General features: G+C 40.7%; 1 protein-coding gene across 2 annotated transcripts; it reads right to left on the bottom strand.

Moving 5' to 3' along the window:
• Positions 1–4,457: 4,457 nt before the first annotated feature.
• LOC118369719 (phosphatidylinositol 3,4,5-trisphosphate 3-phosphatase and dual-specificity protein phosphatase PTEN-like) lies at positions 4,458–23,097 on the bottom strand. Of its 2 annotated transcripts, XM_035754353.2 has the most exons (10): positions 22,157–23,092; positions 13,052–13,136; positions 12,805–12,849; positions 12,662–12,705; positions 12,334–12,572; positions 11,417–11,558; positions 8,765–8,833; positions 8,079–8,242; positions 5,785–6,051; positions 4,458–5,469 (listed from the first exon to the last, which is right to left on the bottom strand). In XM_035754353.2, exons 1-10 carry the CDS (start codon positions 22,233–22,235, stop codon positions 5,284–5,286), a joined length of 1,320 nt encoding a protein of 439 aa, XP_035610246.1. In that variant the 5' UTR covers positions 22,236–23,092; the 3' UTR covers positions 4,458–5,283. The 2 variants fall into 2 exon arrangements, with proteins under 2 accessions (XP_035610246.1, XP_035610247.1); XM_035754354.2 differs by lacking the exon at positions 8,765–8,833 and having other exon boundaries at positions 22,157–23,097.
• Positions 23,098–23,990: the final 893 nt, after the last annotated feature.

Below are 23,990 nucleotides of genomic sequence, written 5' to 3'. Positions count from 1 at the left end.
CATGATGACGTCAGTGATCTTCAGGTCGTAGCTCTAGAAAAAGGCCCGAGTTCCGGATTTACAATTCCGAGTTGGATGACTGTTCAAAACGTATTTTCCCAGTCGAGGTCCCGTTTTTCCCGAGTTCCCAGTTTTCTTGTCTTCTGAGTTAACAGTTGTTTTGAGCATTGACAGCATGGCCAATGTTGAATGTTTATCATTTTAAGCTTGGAAAAGAGACCCTTAATCCCAGACTTGGGACCACACAGCCACTCCACTGAATAGCAGATTGCTTTGCAATGCTTGCAGTTAGCCACTGATTCCTTCCTAACCACTCATTGTTGAATTTACGATTTGTGTAATGGTTGTGTAATGTTTATGTCCAATGGCCGATGAGCACGATACGTTTTATCTATAATTTCTCTTCATATGACAAGAATTAAAAAGGATTTGATTCATGATGATGACTGCTAGCTAAGATTTTGAAAGTCCAATCAAAGCTATGGTAGATATAACGTGATATGACGTCATTTTATCTGTGGTCAATGACCTTGAGCCTTCTTGGATGGGCACTTCTAATTTAACTCTATGGCAGCACCCAAGAGGCTTACATTTTCGAGCTCTACCCTTAGACTTGGCGGTGACGTAGTGTCCCCATGAGTGACAGAACACTGAGCCAATCACAGTGAAACTAGAGAATATTACCAACACCTACACTCCGTATTTTCCGCTGGCTGCCCCACCACCACAGAAAGCACTGAGCTAGGCTGAAACACCTGCATTTTGAATCTGCCTTAATCAATAAAGGTTGCAAGTTTATTAACTCTTAAAAAACGAATATGTGACACGTATTAATGCCAAAATAACATTCAAAACAGGCAAAACAGCATTCACCTGCCCTGAATGACGGGTCGCCACTGCTCTCACCTTTTCTCTCGTCATTCATTCATCGTATGACAAGTCAGTGAAGTAGTTAAATGGCTAATTTTGCATAACAAAATAAATATTGATTTGAAGCTCTGAGCCTCTTTAGGAATAACAATCAAAGAGAGGCGAGTGATATTCCACAGATGTTTCTGCCATTTATTATTTTGAGGATCTCTTCGGCTGCAATAACCCTCATAAACTACTACAATAAACTACCAAAGGGGAAAAAAGCATTGAGGCACTTAACATGTGTGTATGGACCATATGTGTGGGTGTGAGCTATAGACAATATGCTTGTGTGCTGGGTGTGCATGGAGGGGTGTGAAATGTGTTAGACTAAATGTATGTGAATTACTGTGCTCGCAGAATGATTGAGCATTTATGTGTGTTTTTAATATGATACCGTAAGTGCGTGTAGGTGTAGTGTATGTGTATTTTCCACAGGCTGTCAGAGTCATGCCGCTAAGTCTTTGGTAACTTAAAGAGCCTGTGTTTTTTTAAGCTTTTGTTTAATTTTGACTTCCTGTTTTATTCTTGGCCTAATCCAAGCGCAACACAGCTGTGCAGCCAGGCAGAGAGAGCTGGGGGAGGGTTGCCAGATCCTGCTGTGCTGAGCCAGGCAGAGAGCTGGGGGAGGGTTGCCAGGTCCTGCTGTGCTGAGCCATACTTTGCAACTGCTCCCAGAAGATGGGAGGGGAAAAACGGGTTGTCGTATTGGGTTTATCTCAGATTTTATAGGCCAAATTGACCCCCATTTATTTGATCATAGTGTTTAAATCTATATATTTGATGTAAGCTCTACCCCTCCCATTCTTTTAGAGATATAGTGCTATTAATGTAAGATGGTGAAGCCAGAGAGATTTAATGTTAAAGAAATACCATGAAAAACCCAGTATATTAGGGGAAGTCTTTCTCTTAGGGGAGTGCTGTTCACTATACCATCAAGATGCGTATGTATTTTATTTATCTATATGTCACTGCGATGAAGGCATAATTAAAACCATGTGGGTTGCCAGCTTGAGCTGGATTCTTTCAGAGGCCAGTGTATTTAGCTTCAGTCTTTATTTGTTCAGAGAGTGCTGAGGCATCTCTCTTCTGGTCTCCCAACCCAACCCAGAACATTCATTATTAATCTCACATACCAGGGACTTTCTTTCTCTCTCCATCGCTCTAGCCAATTACAGTAATGCCCCACCGACTGCTGCCAGACTCATTCGCTGACGAGCTGCGTCTTTGATGTCCATCAACATGAGGCGACCGGGGGAGCGACTCTTAATAGAGCCGAGAGGGAGATTATGTGACTGACTGTCCCTGGGGTGGGAACACTATTTTGTACTTTATTTAAATTCTATTTTATTATCGGAGGACCCGGGACCTTGCTTTAGCCAGGGTCCTGCCTCTCTGTGCCTCCTATCACAGTGACATGGTACTTAATCCTGTTACTCTTTCATTTGGGGAGCCACTGAAGGGTGGGGAGCGCAGCAAGCTGCTTTACCCAGGCAGCTCTAGCTCTCTCTCTCTCCAGGGCTACATCTCAATTATCAGGAAGTAATGCGGAGTTGGCTATCCTTCAACTGCTGGGATGGAGAAGACCTGGACAAACAGACAGACAGCCCACTGGCTTGATACTGATAGCTGGGTATGAAATCAACTGGTTAAAGTTGAGAAACTTGGTATGCCGCCCGCAATGTAAATCGATTTGCGCCCCTGCATGAAATGAAAGTCAACTGTGTCTGGGTTTTTGATCTAGTTGTGGTAATGGATAGATGCTGTTCAGACTAGGGCCGGGATTCATTCTGATCCGCGTTACATCCGCCTTACAGCGCGATTGACATTTAAAGGGATTTTCTGATTAATCCAACATATGCAGCATTTACCATGAATGTGGTATCCAGGAATGCAGGCACATTGCCTTTAAAGGGCCAATGCAGCTGGTTTTATCTCAATATATCAATATTTCTGGGTAACAATTAAGCACCTTACTATGATTGTTTTAATTAAAATGGTCAAAAAGAAACAAAAATAGCTTCTTAGCAAAGAGCAATTTCTCAAGGACGATTTTTGCTAGGACTGTCTGGGAGTGGTCTGAGTGGGGAGGGGAAAACGGAAAACTAGATTTTATTGGCAGAACGGTTTGGAATCTTTTCTGGTCTATTACTAATATCACCAGGCAGGCAAAAACTCCATCCCACCAAAACCAATATTTTACAACCTCATAGTGTGGAGATACACTATGTAAACAAAAATATAAACACTAAACAAAAATATAAACAAAACATATAAAGTGTCGGTTCAATGTTTCATGAGCTCAAATAAAAGATCACAGAAATGTTCAATACACTCAAAAAGCTTATTTCTTTTAAATGTATTTACATCCATTTCAGTGAGCATTTATCCTTTGCCAAGTTAATCTATCCACCTGACAGGTATGGCATATCAAAAAGCATGATCATTAAATAGGTGCACCTTGTGCTGGGCATAATAAAAAGGCCACTCAAAAATGTCTCAAGTTGAGGGAGCATGCAATTGGCATGCTGACTGCAAGAATGTCCACCAGAGCTGTTGCCAGAAATTGAATGTTCATTTCACTACCATAAGCCGCCTCCAACGTTGTTTTAGAGAATTTGGCAGTACATCCAACCGGCCTCACAACCGCAGACCACGTGTATGGCGTTGCATGGGCAAGCAGTTTGCTGATGTTAACGTTGTGAACAGAGTGCCCCATGGTGGCGGTGTGATTATGGTATGGGCAGGCATAAACTACGGACAACGAACACAATTGCATTTTATCGATGGTAATTTGACTGCACAGACACCCTGAGGCCCATTGTCGTGCCATTCATCCGCCACCATCACCTCATGTTTCAGCATGCACAGCCCCATGTTGCAAGGATCTGTACACAATTCCTAGAAGCTTAAAATGTCCCAGTTCTTCCATGGCCTGTATACTCACCAGACACCCTTTGAGCATATTTGGGATGCTCTGGATTGAAGTGTACAACAGCGTGTTCCAGTTCCCAGCAATATCCCGTAACTTTGCAGTCTTGAAGAGGAGTGGGACAACATTCTACAGGCAACAGCCTGATCAACTATGAGAAGGAGATGTGTTGCAGAGCATGAGGCAAATGGTGGTCATACACCAGATACTAATTGGTTTTCTGATCCACGCCCCTACCTTTTTTATTTAAGGTATCTGTGACCAACAGATGCATACATTATCTGTACTCCCAATGTGAAATCCTTAGATCAGGGCCTAATGATATTATTTTATGTCCTTACATGAACTGTAACTCTGTAACACACACACACACACACACACACACACACACACACACACACACACACACACACACACACACACACACACACACACACACACACACACACACACACACACACTGCAGATGGTGTGAAATCACCTAAATCATAAAACATCATGAACTTCCATGATGCAATTCACTCCAAAGACCAGGAAGTCCATTATGACAAATGATCCACAGGGTAACCCCAAGATCTTAAAAGACATTGAAAAGCTTGTGTCTAAGAAAGGATGACATTGCATACATTTATTAGGGATGGGTGCTAAATTCCAATACATGCATACCGCCACAGTTCTTTAAATGTATATAAAGTGTTGACATTGCAAACACTTGTCTCCCTGCTGTTTTGTGTATTATATTTTTTATTATTTTAGGATAAAAAAAAACAGACAATTACATGGGATGCCTTGTTCTGCATAATTTAAACAGTACGGAAAGGAATGGCAACGCTTTAGACATCAAAGACTCATAACCCAGCCCCGCCCCCAACCCACTGCCTGCATGCAGCTTCCACAGCACAAAGGCCAAAGGTCATCGTCGTGTGAGACAGCTTGCAAAGAGCACGAGAAGCATTCACAGTAAAGGAGGATGAGGGAAGAGGTGTGGTGAAGGGGGTAGAAGAGAAGAGGGAGGGAGAGAAGACGGGAAAATAAACAAAGTGACTGCAGCACTGGCCTTGGTTTCGACAGGAGAAGGAGCAGCATAGTCCTCCTGATTGTTACTCTTTTCCATTGTCTATGACACAAAAAAGTTTGTTTACATATGTATGTATGTATGTGTATATATAAACATTACAGCTACAGCACCTTCCCCCAACAACGTCAATACCTCGCGCATGGTACATGGCCGTGCCAAAGAAAAGAGTCCTAAAAATAATATATTGGTCAGAATATTATTTTTTTCTTTTAAAATTGGCATTTGACATGATGCTCTGCTGCCGTTTTGGGGGAAGCAGGGGAACAAAGGTTCTTCTTTTGAGTTCATATTCAAGTTTGCTCCTTTTTTTTCTCTGGTGTACATATCTTTTTCTTCGTGTTCCTATAAAAAAAGTAAGAGTTCACACTTTTGTGATCTGCGTGTGCTGCTCCTCATCAAAAGGTTCGTTTTCCGGATCAGAGTCAGTGGTGTCAGAATATCGATAATGGTCTGGCTCGTTGTCACTAACGTCCGGAGTGACAGATGTCGAAGTGCTCGCCTCGGAATTCGAAGAATCTTCCACGGTTTTCGTGAAATACAACTTCACCTAAAGGAGCGAGACATGGAGAGAAAGGGGAAGCCATAATATCAGAACAAGGAACCTTGTCAAACAATAGAACTCAGCACTGCTGTCATTGAAAACCAATGTTTCAATTTCATCAGGATTCTAATAGCGCAAAGACCAATTGAGAGATTTACACAACAGATTTGCAGTACCTTCCTCATATTATTAATTGGCCCAGTGTTTCCTGGGTTAGGGTTTGGCCGGGGTAGGTCATCATTGTAAATAATAATTTGTTGTTAACTGACTTGCCTAGTTAAATAAAAGATTCCATTACAACCATTAGTTTAAATGGCTCACCTTGAAATTAGGTGAGAAGTAGCGGTTAGCTTTGTCTTTGTTGGCCTTGTCCAGGTCATTCTTGGTGAGCGCGAGGATGAGGTAGTCCCTGTCGCTGTCCCTGCGTTCGGCACTCTGCGGGGCCTGGGGAGGGGTGCCAATCGTGGACTGGTTCTGAACCCCGTCCACATCGTTCACCACCACTGACCCGTTCTCCACCTTCTCCATGCTCTCCTCCGGTGGCCCGGGGATGAAGAAGGTGTTAACCCAGAAGTGGAACATCTTATCCTGGATAGTGGAGAGGGAGAGGTACTGACTAATTGTAATGGAGTATGTCTGACGATCATTGTGGTTATAGTTACCACGCTAATGCCGGCTTAGAAAAGCTACACATTTACAGTACATACAGTGCCTTGCGAAAGTATTCGGCCCCCTTGAACTTTGCGACCTTTTGCCACATTTCAGGCTTCAAACATAAAGATATAAAACTGTATTTTTTGTGAAGAATCAACAACACAATCATGAAGTGGAACGACATTTATTGGATATTTCAAACTTTTTTAACAAATCAAAAACTGAAAAATTGGGCGTGCAAAATTATTCAGCCCCCTTAAGTTAATACTTTGTAGCGCCACCTTTTGCTGCGATTACAGCTGTAAGTTGCTTGGGGTATGTCTCTATCAGTTTTGCACATCGAGAGACTGAATTTTTTTCCCATTCCTCCTTGCAAAACAGCTCGAGCTCAGTGAGGTTGGATGGAGAGCATTTGTGAACAGCAGTTTTCAGTTCTTTCCACAGATTCTCGATTGGATTCAGGTCTGGACTTTGACTTGGCCATTCTAACACCTGGATATGTTTATTTTTTAACCATTCCATTGTAGATTTTGCTTTATGTTTTGGATCATTGTCTTGTTGGAAGACAAATCTCCGTCCCAGTCTCAGGTCTTTTGCAGACTCCATCAGGTTCTCTTCCAGAATGGTCCTGTATTTGGCTCCATCCATCTTCCCATCAATTTTAACCATCTTCCCTGTCCCTGCTGAAGAAAAGCAGGCCCAAACCATGATGCTGCCACCATCATGTTTGACAGTGGGGATGGTGTGTTCAGGGTGATTATCTGTGTTGCTTTTACGCCAAACATAACGTTTTGCATTGATGCCAAAAAGTTCAATTTTGGTTTCATCTGACCAGTGCACCTTCTTCCACATGTTTGGTGTGTCTCCCAGGTGGCTTGTGGCAAACTTTAAACAACACTTTTTATGGATATCTTTAAGAACTGGTTTTCTTCAAGCCACTCTTCCATAAAGGCCAGATTTGTGCAATATACGACTAATTGTTGTCCTATGGACAGAGTCTCCCACCTCAGCTGTAGATCTCTGCAGTTCATCCAGAGTGATCATGGGCCTCTTGGCTGCATCTCTGATCAGTCTTCTCCTTGTATGAGCTGAAAGTTTAGAGGGACGGCCAGGTCTTGGTAGATTTGCAGTGGTCTGATACGCCTTCCATTTCAATATTATCACTTGCAGTGCTCCTTGGGATGTTTAAAGCTTGGGAAATATTTTTGTATCCAAATCCGGCTTTAAACTTCTTCACAACAGTATCTCGGACCTGCCTGGTGTGTTCCTTGTTCTTCATCATGCTCTCTGCGCTTTTAACGGACCTCTGAGACTATCACAGTGCAGGTGCACTTATACGGAGACTTGATTACACACAGGTGGATTGTATTTATCATCATTAGTCATTTAGGTCAACATTGGATCATTCAGAGATCCTCACTGAACTTCTGGAGAGAGTTTGCTGCACTGAAAGTAAAGGGGCTGAATAATTTTGCACGCCCAATTTTTCAGTTTTTGATTTGTTAAAAAAGTTTGAAATATCCAATAAATGTCGTTCCACTTCATGATTGTGTCCCACTGGTTGTTGATTCTTCACAAAAAAATACAGTTTTATATCTTTATGTTTGAAGCCTGGAATGTGGCAAAAGGTTGCAAAGTTCAAGGGGGCCGAATACTTTCGCAAGGCACTGTAAGTGTGAAAATCAGCTATTTATAGTAACATGATTCAATACATTTCCAGGTAAGCTAGCCAATTATAACGTCAGAGTGCCGTTTAACGTCATTACGACTATCATGTATGATACTATAAGGGACTCACATAAAACACCTTTTATGATAAAATACCAGGTAAACATTGGAGTGACACTGCAATTATGACAATAACTACAATGGGGCAGCAATTGAAAACCCCATAACAGCTGAAGCCAAGGAAACCCAGGTGGAAATTAGAGACACTCATGTGACAGGCGGAACTAACCAACCTTCATCATTTTGTTTTGCTTGTGAAAGAACTCCACTTTGACGTCTCCACAGACGGGCAGCGGCTGGGGAAACTCAAATAACATGTGCTTTTCTTCCCTCCGCGTGTGAGCCGGGTTGGATGTGTGGATCTTGACTTTAAGTTGATACACCACAAACTGAGGATCTAAAAGGGGTGAGTGTTTCAGAGATATGGAGAGAGGTTGCAATGAAGGGTAATGCCGGTAGAGAGAACCAGACAAGACAGGATACAAGTCTTAGTAGTCTTGGAGTTGCTGCCATGACAGTTACAAAAGCAACCCCTAGTTGGGAGTTCTCTAAAACCGTGTTTTCCAATATAGGAGGAGAGAAGGAAAGAACCAGACCACAAAGGAGAATAGGGGGAAATAACCAGACCACAAATAGCACCCAAAAAGAACCAGAACTAAAGACATGGGACCCCATTCTGATGACTGTTGTGCTTTCTTCTATAACAATAGCCTTACATTTGTGAGAGTTTCAAACCTCTCATAAGGGGGTGGTTGGTTGGTCTTTGTATGCCTCCACATTGCAATGATGTTTTAATGCTACAACTCCTTCTTCTAGCCTTCACTAGAATAAGTTCTACCTTTCTAGTTCTTGTGGGAACTGGAGCCAAATGAACAGTATATGAGGGAAGGACATCAAAACGGATGAAAGGATCATTTACCCCAATGCCAATTCACTTTCTTGAAGCCCAGAGGGATCGGCTCGCTCCTGTTTTTAACGGTACTGTCCCCTTAGAGAGAGAGAAGGAGATTAACTCACAGCCTGGCTGGGCTGGCAAGCTGGGCCTTCAGAACACAGCAAGAACACTTCTAACAGTACAGATATATGCTAGGATATCAATTATATACATACATACACAGCCACATATCTAAAAACAATGCTTTCAAATGGAGATATCAAGTTAAATCTAGTCCACAAGACTTGGGATACATGGTGCAATACATTAATAATTCACAGGAAAAAGAACATGTGGGAACTTCAGACTGTAGATATTCCAAGAACATCTCAATTGACCACCATAAATCCCAATGGCAGTACCTGCATCTAGCCAATTTAATTCTTAACAATGTGTGATAATGTATTCACCAATGAGAACCGCCTTATATGCTAGCTAGTCTTATATGCTAGTCTATTGAAAAAGGAAAGTTCTCTCCAAATGAACTTCTCATCCAATACACTAGTGATGTGCGGGTTGACTCATAACCCACAGGACCCGCTTGGGCGGGTAGGTTATGGGTCATTAAATATGTGTGGATGAAGGGCAGGTGGGTGGCGGGAGGATTAAATAAAGAGAAAATGCATAACAAATACATAAATGTATGTAATGTGCAATTTATATCCATAGTCTACATTGAGGTTTTCATTCATTATTTTGAATCTGGAACTAGTGCATTGCCTAAGCCTAGGCTTTAGGGACAAACAATGTAATTGCCAAATGCTTTTGGGAACTTGGGCAGAAAAGTTTCATGTCAATCGACTGAGGCAAAAAAGGATAATGTTAAGAGTTGAATTCAATAAGAGAAAAGCTGTGAAATGGAGAGTTGAAAATAAATTAAACGGACGGCAAGAACAGTAGTCTAATGTTTGGGAAAGATTTGCTGAAGTGGTAGGAGAGGATGATAAGCAGTGCCGTTCGGCTATGTTGTGTGTGATGATTGTGAACCTCTATATACATTTGACAGTCACAAGACAGGGATATCAATATGGCACATCAAGGTAACTGTACTGTTCAGATGGGTTAAATGGAATAGTAGCCTAACTGAAATCTGGAAAGATGTTTAGGGACCAGGAGGTTATACACTGTAGCTCTATAACCTCGCTCATAGCCTGATATAATATTAACAGGAGTGGAGAAATAGGATTGATTTATGAGAGAATGGACACGACCATCTGTATATGTGCTGTCTTTATCAGCATCATAAAAGCTGATAGTATTTCAACCACAAATTGTTGGGTAATTTTAACAGATTTAAATTTCCTTAAAACCAGTCAAACCAATGTCATTATCTTATTATTATTATTTTTTAGTTATTGCATTTTCTCCCCAGTACCTAAACATTGTTGTAGAGAAGCAGAGATGAAAGAGGAAACAGAAAGCAAACTTTACCGATGCCAACTGGATTGAATCATTCATTCTATCGATTTATGACATTTTGTTGAAAAAGGGTTTATTTAGTCTAAGGGAAACAAGTAATGACAGAAGAGAAGCTGCATGTATCTATTTATAGACAAGTTGACAAATAGCCTAACAAAATGTCCGAAATTATAAGACAAAACATGGACCCATCTAAAAAGACCTCTTCAAAAAATTGTCAGATGGCACAGCGCATTTTCAATATTTACGGGTTAGGGTCGAGTGCAGGCCTCAGATTTGGGGGGGGGGGTGAACAAACAGCTGATCTGCACATCACTACAATACACCTCAGTATTTAGCCAATAATTTAAAATGAGTGCGAACAAGAAACATTATGTTTTCTATCTAGGTCTTTACAAATAGAGAACGTCAAACTCAGAATAGGGCCCTCTCTAGGGAGTGTTAAGAGGGAAAGAGAAGGGTTAGTTTAGAGCAGTTGAGCACATTCAGATGCTAGGTTAGAGCATCACAGATAATCCAAGGAGGAAAAGGGTGCATTTTTGTGCAACAGGGAAATATAGAGAAAAAACAAGAAGATAATCTGTGACTCAGGCACATTAAACCAGAAATCCATATTTCATATGACCAAAATGTAAAGATATTAAAATCATTGTTTCACAGAAAAGTTCAGCCAAGCAAATTACATGCATTAGATGTACATGCATAGTCATTCACATTCTATTAGATGAAAAACATAGATCACTACATCTCTTGATTAAAGATCATCGGTGAAAATGTCTACTTGAGCTAGGAGTTGAAGTCTTTGTCTTTCTGAAAATCCCTGGACAACAATAAACGCAGTTATTATATTTGCTATCTGTAAGAGGTCATTGGTGACTTGTTATTTACACGTACTGAATTCCTCCTCTGAACTGCAGAGCAAAACATGTCACAATTTGGATAAAGCAGGTAGAAGCCAGCCTAGCTGAACGCAGCTGAGAATAGTGTCATCCATGCTCTCTTTCTCATCAATATCTAGCCATCTTTCTTAAAGAGTACAAGCAACTGATCAAGAGCTTTGTTGGCTTCACTGTAAAGTACATAATATGACTCTATGCTCTCACTACACAAGTTGACCTGCACCATTCTCTACTACCGTGGGTGGCCGTATACACACCATTTAAAGAGCTACATGCCTACACCCTGAGTCGGAGTTCAAGTTAAACATGAGTGACTCACTGCAGGTGCCTCCACTGAACATTGGTAGCGTCTCAAACACCATTTTGTGGAAGAGGAGAGCCACAGGCTTGTAGTCCAGCTTGTTTTTCAGCAGGTGGCTATAGTAGTACACGTAGCGCCGTTGGCTTGGGATCGTCACTCCCTGAAAAGGAAAGACAACAAAAACAGTCAATGATAGGGAATGACCTCAATTTAATAATTACCGCAAAGAATAGGATATACAGATTGTGAAAAATATGTCTTTGAAATCCTGTGTGGCTCAGTTGGTAGCGCATGGTGCTTGCAAGTACAAAAAAGTATGAAAATGTTTGCACTCACTACTGTAAATCGCTCTGGATAAGAGTGTCTGCTAAATGACTAAAATGTCAATGTAAAAATTTAATCACGGCAGGTCTATGACAAAACAGACGATCTAGGCCTAGTCTGCGTTTATTAAAAATTCTCACACCGAGTACTAGCGTCTAGTGTCCACTAGGGATGGGCACGGTTAATTGAATATCCGAACGGACGTTATTATTCGTTTACTTGTGTTCATTTTTTTAGGCAATTTTGACCCAAAAAAATGAATTGACATTGGTTTGCTATTTCCCCCACTTTGAATAACAACTACAGGCGCACACTTAACAGAGTTCCCACAATAACTGACCCAGATGAATGTAAAACATTAATCAGAAAACCTTTCTGTGACAGAATCAGTTCTATCATGGCAAAAATTGGACTTCTCTTTCACTGTTGCTTTCAGCCAAAAAATAAGCAGAGAAAAAAAAACAGCCTGTCCTCAGTTCTCTGCCATGTGCATTTGATAAATCACTATCCGGATATTCGAACAAATAATAAAATGGCATATTATTTGAATAGTTAAATTATGTAAAAGGCCCATCACTAGTCACCACCCCTGGCAAGTCACTGTCACTGACCTTCTTGTCCCTTGTCCGCACTTCCCCGTAGAAGTCGAGTGCCTCCTGGGCGTCCTGGAACTTGCCACGGTGCAGGAGGTAGGCGCAGATCATCACCCCGGTGCGGCCTTTCCCTGCCTTGCAGTGGATGGCCGCCACATGATTGTCATCCTCGCTCAGCCACTGGTCGAGGTCTTCACAGAACGGCTTGATGAGCTCTAGCTGAGGCGGGTTGTGGTCTTCAAAGGGGTATTGTGCAACTGGCGGGTGGAGAGTGAGAGAGAAATATAAAGAGTAAGTTTCCTTTAAGCAACCTAGCTCTAAAAACATTTTGTTTGTGACGGCGTACCTCTGCAGTTAAATTTGGCAGCATCGTAGTGTCGTTCTGCACAACTGAAATAGGAAGGATATTAAGTCAGCAGTCATGAAGGAGCAATTCATTTGTAAACAAAACATTGATATCAGCATTTAAGTGTTTAGCGGTATACTTACAGATTGTAAATCTTATAATGGTTTTTATGTTTCGAGTCAAGAAACCTGTTGAGGCAAAAGATAGTTACATTCAAAACATTCCGCAACTACAGAAATTGACAACATAATGCATCTAATGAGAATGTAAAACACCTCAGGATACTTTATCAACTTGGATTGTTTTGTCTAATGTTGGTCACAAACCACATTCCACATGCATTAATATCACAGTCCTCACCAGTTGAGGTCATGGGTGGCTGTTACTCACCGTACAACCTCGTCTATATTGTTTCTGTACACTCCTTCGAGTCGCTCTGCAGGAAAGCCCATAGCAATGATGTTTGGATAGATATCTGTGGTCACCATTGGGTCAAGGACACACAGATAGAAGAAAATCCTATATACAGTGCATTTGGAAAGTTTTCAGACACCTTTCTGCTTTCAACATTTTTTTATGTTACAGCCTTATTATGAAATGTATTAACTATTTTTTCCCCCTCATCAATCTACACACAGTACCCCATAATGACAAAGCAAAAACTGGTTTAGACATTTTTGCAAATGTATTACAAATAAAAAACAGATACTTTATTTACATAAGCATTTAGACCCTTTGCTATGAAACTCGAAATTGAGCTCAGGTGCATCTTGTTTCCATTCATAATCCTTGGGCTGTTTCTACAACTTGATTGGAGTCCACATGTGGTAAATTCAATTGATTGGACATGATTTGGACAGGATCAGATCTGTCTATATAAGGTCCCACAGTTGACGGTGCATCTCAGTGCAAAAACCAAGCCATGAAGTCGAAGGAAATGTCCGTAGAGCTCAGAGACAAGATTGTGTTAAGGCACAGATCTAGGGAAGAGTACCAAACCATTTCTGCAGCACTGCATCGCAGTGCAAGAGGCGTCACTGCAGTCCCTGGTTCGAATCCAGGCTGCATCACATCCGGCCGTGATTGGTAGTCCCATAGGGCAGCGCACAATTGGCCCAGCGATGTCCGGGTTTGGCTGTGGTAGGCCGTCATTGTAAATAAGAATTTGTTCTTAACTGACTTGCCTAGTTAAATAAAAAATAACAAAAATGGTGTGGGGGTGTTTATCAGCGGCAGGGAGACTAGTCAGGATCGAGGGATAGATGAACCGAGCAAAGTACAGAAAGATCCTTGATGAAATCCTGCTCCAGAGCGCTCAGGACCTCAGACTGGGGCAAAGGTTCACTTTCCATCAGGACAACAACCCTAAGCACACAGCCAAGACAAGGCAGGAGTGGCTTCATGACAAGTTTCTGAATGTCCCTGAGTGGCCTGGACTTGAACCCGATCGAACATCTCTGGAGAGACCTGAAAATAACTGTGCAGCAGTAATTGCTGCCAAAGGTGCTTCAACAAAGTAAATGATCTTAATACTTATGTAAATGTAATATTTCAGTTTACTTATGTTTATTTATTTTTTTATTATAAATTTGATCCCAAAAAATATAAAAGCCTGTTTTTGCTTTGTCATTATGGGGTATTGTGTGTAGATTGATGAGGGGGAAAAAAATGTAATCCATTTGAGAATAAGGCTGTAACAAAATGTCGGAAAAGTCAAAGGGTCTGAATACTTTTGGAATGCACTGTATAGCTCATACAATACCAAAACCTCTAGCTTACAACGTAATCCTATCACAAAAGGTCTGAGGAAAGATCATCATGACGTTTGTATCACCATGTGGGTGTCATTGTGCAGTAATGAACAGAAAGGGAAAGTATAGTGCTGGGCAGAAGGGTTGTGATCAGTAGAATAACAGATGGTGTTGGCTGTGTGAGGGCGAGAGAGGCCGAGAGGACCGGAGCACTCCTAATCAAGCGGGGCCCACATGTGGGTGCACTAGGAGAATTTACACAGCTTGACCTGCATGTATTTATAGAGCCCTAGTTATATTGAGATCGTCGCAGATGTTGGGCTTAATTTTCCTGCAGCCCCAGCCGAATCACATGGAATATTTAACAGATCAAATGTAAGAGTAATGAGGACCCTGCCTTGACGGACAAGAAAAGTATCTTGTTGGGATAAATGACAATTGGTTATGGGGTTCATGGGGAGTTTTGTTTTTGCCCAAGCACTACATAGCAGATTCAAATAATCAAAGATTGATGAGTTGACTATTTGAATCAGCTGTGAAGTGCTTGGGCAAAAACCAAAATGTGCACCCAAGGGGGTCCCAGGACAGAGTTTTGGAAACCCTGGCCTAAAGTGCATGAAAGTGCTTGCCTGTGCCCATTTTTCCTGCAGGCTCTGAGTAGGCTAGTGGGAGAGGAGTGGCTGAGAAAAATGAGTTGTAATAGCAACCTTTACAAAATATTTGTTATTCTCCAAAAGCAACTACTGTTGTGACTGTTGGAGAGAAGAGGTTCTCAGCTTTCTGTATTACATTTATTTCTCAACTCTCAATATTGACTGTCTGAGTGCCGTTTTTTAAACAAAAGTATCTGGTAGGCTATGGGCTTTGAGATATGCGGAACGGGGGAGCACGCATCTGCCATTTACAGTGATTACATAGGCCTAGACATCATTGGGAATGCTACAAAGTTATTACATTTGCTGTTACATTAACCAATTACATGGCTTACTAGCAACATATTATATTCCTCAACCTAGCTAATGCATTTGGAGTTTCCACTTCCTCAGTTGGCAAATTAGCCCTAAAGGAATTAGCCTATTTGTAGCTATTTGTGATAGCCACACAAAATACGTATGCAAATTTATTGAACTAAAGACATAGCAATTCTGGATCCCTATTTTTAGAGTAAAATATAGCAACAGGCTAATTGTAACCCCAAAATTCATTACAATCACTAGTTTAGGCTGCACATCAAAATATCTTGAATAATACCATATCAATGGCACTGTGTATGACTTAAGATGATTGCAAAAACGTTTCTATTGACCAACCATTTTGCTAAACCCACACACTCATTAAGTGCAAAATGAAGCTGTTACTTTCAGCTGCATATTGAACATTTTCTAGTGCATCTGCGGTTTTTTGAAAGATACTTTAAACTACTAAACTAATTTCTGTCTCTGGAGGACAAATGTCAACCATATTATGTGTGATCATGTCCATATCAACTTTAATGCAATTTCTCAAAACATTATTGAATTGATTGCACATCATCTCAACTCCTACCTGTAACTGACATTCTGAAGCCTGTCTGCCTACATAAGCCGTGGGATTTTGCACTTTAACCACTGACGAAAGGTCACCCTTTTGTACGTTTCCTGTGTCACCGTGTCAGAAATAGAATGGCAAACAGCTCTAATATAATGTCTGTTTTTTACTAGCAGAAGTTATTTTGGAGCAAATCATTTTAAAACTCGTCTCCAAGATTTGACACACCACTGACGACTCTGGTGACTCTGGTGAAGAAAGGTGAAGACTTGACTCCCTTGAACCTTGAACTGCCTCTAATTTCTGCATGCACACAAACACACAGTACAATGGCAGTATCTGTGGATGTGATGAACACATTTGTCAAGATCCAATGTAACTTGACCAAAATTTGAATGAAACTAGCAAGAATATGATGCCCTATGTCAGATAGGCGTAGTATCTACCAAATTCCAGCTATGGCATTAAAATTCAAGAGGAACACAATGCATTGCATTAATTCAATAAAACACAGCAGAGATTTTATTATAGTATTTGCATAATGCCAAGCTACTTGCCTGTGGCCTTCAGCATATGAGCCTGTCTATTACATAGAGGAACATAATCATTTCCATTAATGCCTCAAAGACCTAATTAGGAACCAAATCCAGGCCGTTCTATACCACATAATGGGCTACAACCTCCACCTCTGCCTTTGGTCCTACTGGCAAAATCATTCCACTCAGACTATTTTAAGTGTTTTTAAAAAGCTCCAGAGCTCCTAGGGGAGCTACAGCCCAGGGCACGGGGGGCTCGGAATTCTGCAGCTGGGAGGAAACGCACATACAGGACCCCCGACGGAAGCTCCTCTAAAAACCGGACATTTCAGGAACGCCTTTTCTCTCTGGCGTTTTCAGCTGTCCTGCCACAGCTCTGTGCTCTAGCTAACTCCACGGCTGGGCAACAGAAAAAAGAGAGTAGAGGGGGAGAGAGTTGAAAAGAGAAAATGAGAGGAGCAGGCAGAGAACGAATGATATGGGAAGGGTGGATAAGAGTAGAGGAGAGAATGTGGGGAAGAGGGCAGGTGGTTGGTTGGGGATGGGGACTCAGGCAGCATTGCTGATACAAGATCACTGGTGCTCTATTATAAGGATTATTCCCAGAACCCTGATACTGCATTATAGGGATATAAACGGTTAACTGTTAAACGGTTAGCTGTCGAAAACACATTTGACCAGTCATGCTTATCGGTCTCTATGTTAATTTGCATAATTTAGTGGAATTAAATTGGCACGTGTGTATTTCTGTTAGTCGTCATGCATCTCATTTATTATCCAGGCTTTATCACATCCGGATGTGATTGGGAGTCCCATAGGGCGGCGCACAATTGGCCCAGCGTCATCCGGGTTCGGCCGTCATTGTAATAAGAATTTGCTCTTAACTGACTTGCCTAGTTAAATAAAAGGATAAATTATTTATCAAACATGCCCAGCATACAGAGCCTAGTTTGAGGAGCGGAATGGCCAATCACCTGTCAGACAACACGAGAGCAGACCCTTTAAAAAAGCTGCTATTGGAATTAAATATGCTTTTATAAATAAACCCAGTCATTGTGCAACAAATAATTCTAAATGCAATGGTGTGTTAAAAACAGTTTTGATGGCCACAATTAAAAATAGCTACTATTTATATATCTCAATCTCAACTCTCAATTCAAGTGCGCCTCCTATTCGCATGTATAGGCTATAGTCAACGGTAGGCAGGCTATCAGCTCGTCACCCACCACATTGCAATGTGATATTAAGGCAGTATCATTGCTTGAAACCTGAACATTTTACTTCACTTTAAATAATGTAGAATGTCTTACCTTGCTTCAAATTAGCCTAGCCAAAATCCAACCATAGAAACATGGATGCAATTATTTTATAAATACTTCCTCATGCCATTAAGCAGCCTTTCTATCCTGTTCTATTGGTTTTCATAACTTTCTTTCATTGTCCAGAAGCCAAAGGCACAATCATAGTCATATTAGCAACCCATCCTAGTTGTTGCTACTAGATTCTCCCTCTTTCTAAGTTTCCAATGGAGACGTTCATCTACGTCACAAATGGAACCGCTCGCATTAGGTGCGTTGCTTAGAATGGTGTTCACGCAAATTGCATTTTGGTAAATGTATTAAAAATAAAATATTATTACCTGCTTCACTACAGCTGTTGAACGTTCAATAATAGCCTTTTGACTGTAAAACGGAGGGCTTGCTATTGTTGAAAATGTTCATTAAGCTCGTAATGAAATATGTCAGTTCCTTGTATGCATGCATAGTATTTTCTGCTGGTCACGTCATTTTCCTGTTTGGATGTTATTTTTTCTACAGTTTGACTGGTTAACCGAAATGTCCACCCATACTGCATTACATAACTGCAAAGAGCTCATATTGTTTTAAGACACCATGCCAAATCCGATAAAAAAGGTTTGCGTCCACAAGTGCCTGAATTTAGATCAGCAGAGAGGGGACTCACACTGACTGGCTGTTGCTCATCAACAGAGGAATTACTGGGGTTGAATGACACACCCCTCTCGCTCCCTCGCATCTATCTCACAAGCAGAAAACCCCACAGAAACAGACAAATCTGATATCAATATCTCAATAACAGCATCTTTACACGATCAGCCTGTTATCCATTCATCTGTGGTTTCTTCTACTGAATGGGTGCAGGGAATAAACTGAGTTGAATTGAGATAAATGCCTTTCTCCAGTGAGTGGTGTCCATTCAAAACAGAATAGTGGCATTTGACACTTTGAATGAGGGGTAAGCTTAATGCTCAGACAGTGACCAGTTTTCCTATTAGTCGCATGTAAGTATCAATTTTAAAACAAGATAGAAAAGTAAAGCAAAACCCCCTTAACCTGTGCCGCAACTTACATCAATATGGTCTCCACATTATAATACTGTATAGCCTGCATAACCAGTGGATTCAAACAGACTGTGGGACAAGTCGTTTTGATTTGCTCAGGCCCACAAGTAACTGAACAAATGCCTCACTAAACCGTCAAAGGTATTGCCATTAGGGTGAACACCATCCTACCACACCATAGATAAAAAAGGACTATACAGGCCATTAGAGTCCCTAGATTTTTTGCAAAGTGCACAAAAAACTGCTCCAAATAAACATTGTGCACATAATCCATGTCAGAGAAAACTATACAATTAACACAATCCCTGTGTCCACTCTTCCCACTATCTCTCCTCCAAACCCATACAGTGCACTCCCTTAAACTTGTCTTCAATATCAGGGCCAGGTATGAGATGTGCTGCAGCAAGGGACTACCATTCTCACCACCAGCATATTATGGGTTAACAAAATCAGTATAGGCCTAGATCACATATGTCACTTGACAGAATACATGAGGATGTTCTGAAGGTAACCTCAATAAATTTACAATATCCAATCATGCAGATTCCATTTGGACTTTATTAGCATTAGATCTTCTCAATTTAAGAATTTTCAGGAAGTGGTGCGTCAGTGTGAATGTTATTTGTAAAAAGTATATAGTGATTCATTGAAAAGCTAGACATTGAAAATTGGCATATTGAATTAATAATTTGCATAAAGATAACATGAACAGAATTGAGGCTCTTTCGGCAGTAGCACATTTTCAAATGTTTTCTATCCAAGGTTGCCAGATATGTTCCCTATACCCTAAGGGAACCTAATTTAGATCACGTTTGACAGCTAGCTAGCAGCACATGCTGCATGATTGCCAAATTCATGAGAAAATATTTAGTTTCTCAATCTGGTTAACAGTGCTTTTCGAAAGGTGCATTGCACCGTCTTAAACATTCAAATCGATTGCTTCCCAACATGTCCAATGATTAAATCTGTGATACATTGGCCTTTGGGCCAACATCCCAGAACTGTCAGGCTGCGTTTACACAAGCAGCCAAATTCAGATATATTGTCCATAATTGGGTAAAAGATCAGAATTGGGCAGCTTATGTAAATGCAGTCTCTGTGTTCGCAAACCAAGTTTGTGGTTGATTAGCTGGCCAATAGGTTAGGTAGTTTGCTAGGTAGCTAGAATTATGCCTCATGTCATCTATATTTCATCTAAGAGAAGAAAACATTGTTACAGCAGCCAACCAGCTTCCCTGCACTGTCAAATAAGTCAAGTTTTACTGTAGCAAGCAAACCAAATGTTAGTTTACATTACGGAAGGTTGGCTAACATCAGTGGTGGAAAAGGTACCCAATTGTCATACTCGAGTAATTTTCTATCAAAGATATCATTACTTTTACTCAAGTAAAAGTAACCCAGTGAAATACTTACTTGAGTAAAAGTCTAAAAGTATTTGATTTTAAATATACTTAAGTCTCAAAAGCAAATGTAATTACTAAAATATACTTAAGTATTGAAAGTAAAGTATAAATTATTTCAAATTCCCTATATTAAACAAACTAGATGGCACAATTCTTGTTTTTTAATTTAGGGATTACAAGGGGCACACTCCAACACCTAGACATAATTTACAAAATAAGCAGTGTTTAGTGAGTCTGCCAGATCAGAGGCAATAGGGATGACCAGGGATGTTCTCTTGATAAAGTGAATGAATTGTACTATTTTCCTGTCCTGCTAGCCATTCAAAATGTAAGAAGTACTTTTGGGTGTCAGGGAAAATGTATGGAGTAAAAAGGATATTATTTTCTTTAGGAATGTACTGAGGTAAAAGTTGTCAAAAAATATAAATAGTAAAGTACAGATATCCCAAAAACTACTTAAGTAGTACTTTCAAGTAATCATGCCTATATTGACAATTTGTAGCCAACAAAGTTGAGTAATAATGACTGGCTGCTAACCTGAACCTAGCTAGCAAGCTAAATTGGTAAAATAATGTGTTGGCTAATGTTACTCGTAACACAACAGTGCCTTCAGAAAGTATTTATACTCCTTGACTTATTCCACATTTTGCTGTGTTACAGCCCAAATTCAAAATGTATCAAATGTATTTTTTCATTACACAATTTCCTATAATGACAAAGTGAAAACATGTTTTTAGAAATGTTTGCATACAAATTGAAAATAAAATACAGAAATCTAATTTACATAACTATTCACACCCACTCAATACATGTTAGTATCGCCTTTGACAGCGATTATAGTTGTCTTTCTGGGTACGTTTCTAAGAGCTTTGCACACCTGGATTGTACAATATTTGCACATTCGTTTAAAAATTCTTCAAGCTCTGTCAAGTTGGTTGTTGATCATTGCAAGACAGCCACTTTCAAGTCTTGCTAAAGATTTAAGCCGATTTACATCAAAACTAACTAGGCCACTCAGGAATATTCAACGTTGTATTGGTAAGCAACTCTTACATACAGTTGGCCTTGCGTTTTAGGTTATTGTTCTGCTGAAAGGTGAATTTGTCTCCCGGTGTCTGTTGGGAAGCAGACAACCAGGTTTTCCTAAGATTTTGCCTGTGCTAATGTGTTGTTCGCCCCAAACGTAACACTTTGTATTCAGGACATAGTTCATTTCTTTGCCACATTTTTGGAATATTTAACATTTTCTTTATTTGTACCCATCTACCAATAGATGTCCTTCTTCACAAGGCATTGTAAAACCTCCCTGGCCTCTTTGGTGGAATCTTTTTGAAATTCACTGGGTGACTTACAGATAATTAATTGTATGTGGGGTACAACGAGGTTGTCATAAAAAAAATGTGCACACAGAGGGAGTCCTTACAACTTATGTGACTTATAAGCAAACGTTTACTCCTGAACTTAGGCTTGCCATAACAAACGGGGTTGAATACTTGACTCAAAGACACTTCAGCTTTTCATGTTTTATTAAATTTGTGAACATAATTCCACTTTGACATGGGGTATTTTTCGTGTAGGCCAGTGACAATCACAATGCAATACATTTTAAATTCAAGCTGTAACAAAATGTTGAAAAGTCGAGGACTGTGAATACTTTGAAGGCACTGTACCTGGTAATGACAACGAGCTAGGTAGTTACTGGATGTCATACATACTTGCTTCAGACATTTCTGCGTGCTCATTTGACAGATCCACCATATTTCAAACATGCTTTCCGGCTTATCAAAAACAGCCAGTTACCTTAACTAGCTAACGTTAGCTAGCAAGCAATCATCGCTATTGAATTGATACAATATGCATACTCACGTGACTAGTTTACTGTATGATAAACTAACGTTTGTTATTTAAGAAAAGGATACACGTTAAATCCAAGTCGAACCCATCCTCTTGGTATCTCCTTTTGTTCCGGCTGACCATTAATTTTATCTTCGCAGCCATTGTAGCTAACTTAGTGACAGGAGTCTATTTATGAAAAAGTATCGTTGCTTTCGCTTGATTTGCCTCTCGCTCGCCCTTTGCGCTTTTGATTTTGTAGCTCCTTTCTCGCAATGACAAGCTAGCAAAGCTAGCAGTGATAGTCGTTGTGAGTAGGATTAACTTGCTAACTAGAATGTCTTCTCTGGATCATAAAGACGGGCCTTGCTCTGCTCCTCCACGCAGGCCCAACTTTCCCAATCCTGGAATTTGTTTTCAAATCCCCCCTGAAAAATACATACAATTCTCCTCCCGCCTAACCGTATGGTATAAGAGACGGTCCGAACCTCTTGATCTACAGTAGCCGCCGTGATTGACCGGACAGCGAGGAGAGAAAACTCTCCGGCGCTCGAATTTGAAGAATAATGTTACTCTCGAAAAGGACAGCAACAGTATCCACTCGTAGCTAACGTTAGCAAGCTACAGTATAGTAACTAACTAGCTAGCTAGCTAACGTTACCCCCTTTTTTTTAATCAAAAAACCTCCTAGCGAATCAACATCGTCGTGAATTATTTGCTAAACTACACCGGAAAAAGTGACAGGCTCCACCGTGCATTTATATTGTCTATACAGGGATCAAATATGAGCACAGATTCGTCTGACAGATAGCTATATCCTGGGGATCATCTTTTCGCGTTTCTCTCCAACTGAATTCTCAAGCTTCCATCATGGCTTCCAACGGAGGAAGAAAATGTAGAGCAGGCTAGGTTTTTAAAATAAATATCCTACCGCCGCAAATATATAGTTCTAGAGCGAAATCAAAAACACTTTCTTCCTATCAAATAAATAATTGTTGATTCTCAGAATAGCTATTTATTTGCATAAGTTTTATATTGTAGTCAGTGTATTGTCAATTTACGTTTTTTGTAGTCGGCTAGTTCTTTTGTTGGCAGCGGAAGGACACAATCAGAGCGCATGCAAGTCTCTGTCAATGTGATCACGTGTTTTTTTGTAATTAGGGAAGTTTCCAACATAATGTCACTTTTTTCGGTTTAAATTGGGTTATGCTATTTAAGTGTGACTGACAAGCATATATGTTCATGTCATCATATAAAACAATTGAGAGAAGTCAGATACACCATTTTAGTATATTATTTCTAATGTCCTAGTTTACCTTATTGAATGTATCCATGGGATCCATTAATTGACTCTGAGACAACCAATTACCTGTGTGTGTGTGTGTGTGTGTGTGTGTGTGTGTGTGTGTGTGTGTGAGAGAGAGAGAGAGAGAGAGAGAGAGAGAGAGAGAGAGAGAGAGAGAGAGAGAGAGAGAGAGAGAGAGAGTGTGTGAGTGAGTGAGTGAGTGAATGTGTGAGACAAGGGTGGGGTGTAGAAGTGGGGGTGTCTGTCAAACATTCCTTAGGCACAAAACACACCAAACATAATCTGTAAAATTCAAAGGCTCAGACCAACTCTCCCTGCCTGATGTTTGGGATGAAAGGCCATTTGTTTGTAGTAAAGGCGAGGACTTAAGGGGAAACATCCACTTCCACTCAGTGTCATGAAAAGACCAGTACAGTGCAATTTTGTTTCTCCCCAAGACATGGGATCCTGCAACTGGATCCTTGACTTCCTGATGGGCCGCCCCCAGGTGGTAAGCGTAGGCATCAACACATCCGCCACGCTGACACTCAACATGGGGGTCCTCAGGGGTGCATGCTTAGTACCCACCTGTACTCCCTGTTCACCCACGACTGTGTGGCCGCGCACGGCTCCAA

The sequence above is a fragment of the Oncorhynchus keta genome, chromosome 36, assembly GCF_023373465.1.
Source record: "Oncorhynchus keta strain PuntledgeMale-10-30-2019 chromosome 36, Oket_V2, whole genome shotgun sequence".
Classification (NCBI taxonomy): domain Eukaryota; kingdom Metazoa; phylum Chordata; class Actinopteri; order Salmoniformes; family Salmonidae; genus Oncorhynchus; species Oncorhynchus keta.
Note: the sequence above shows the minus strand (reverse complement) of the source record. Positions and strands in the feature narration are given on the sequence as shown.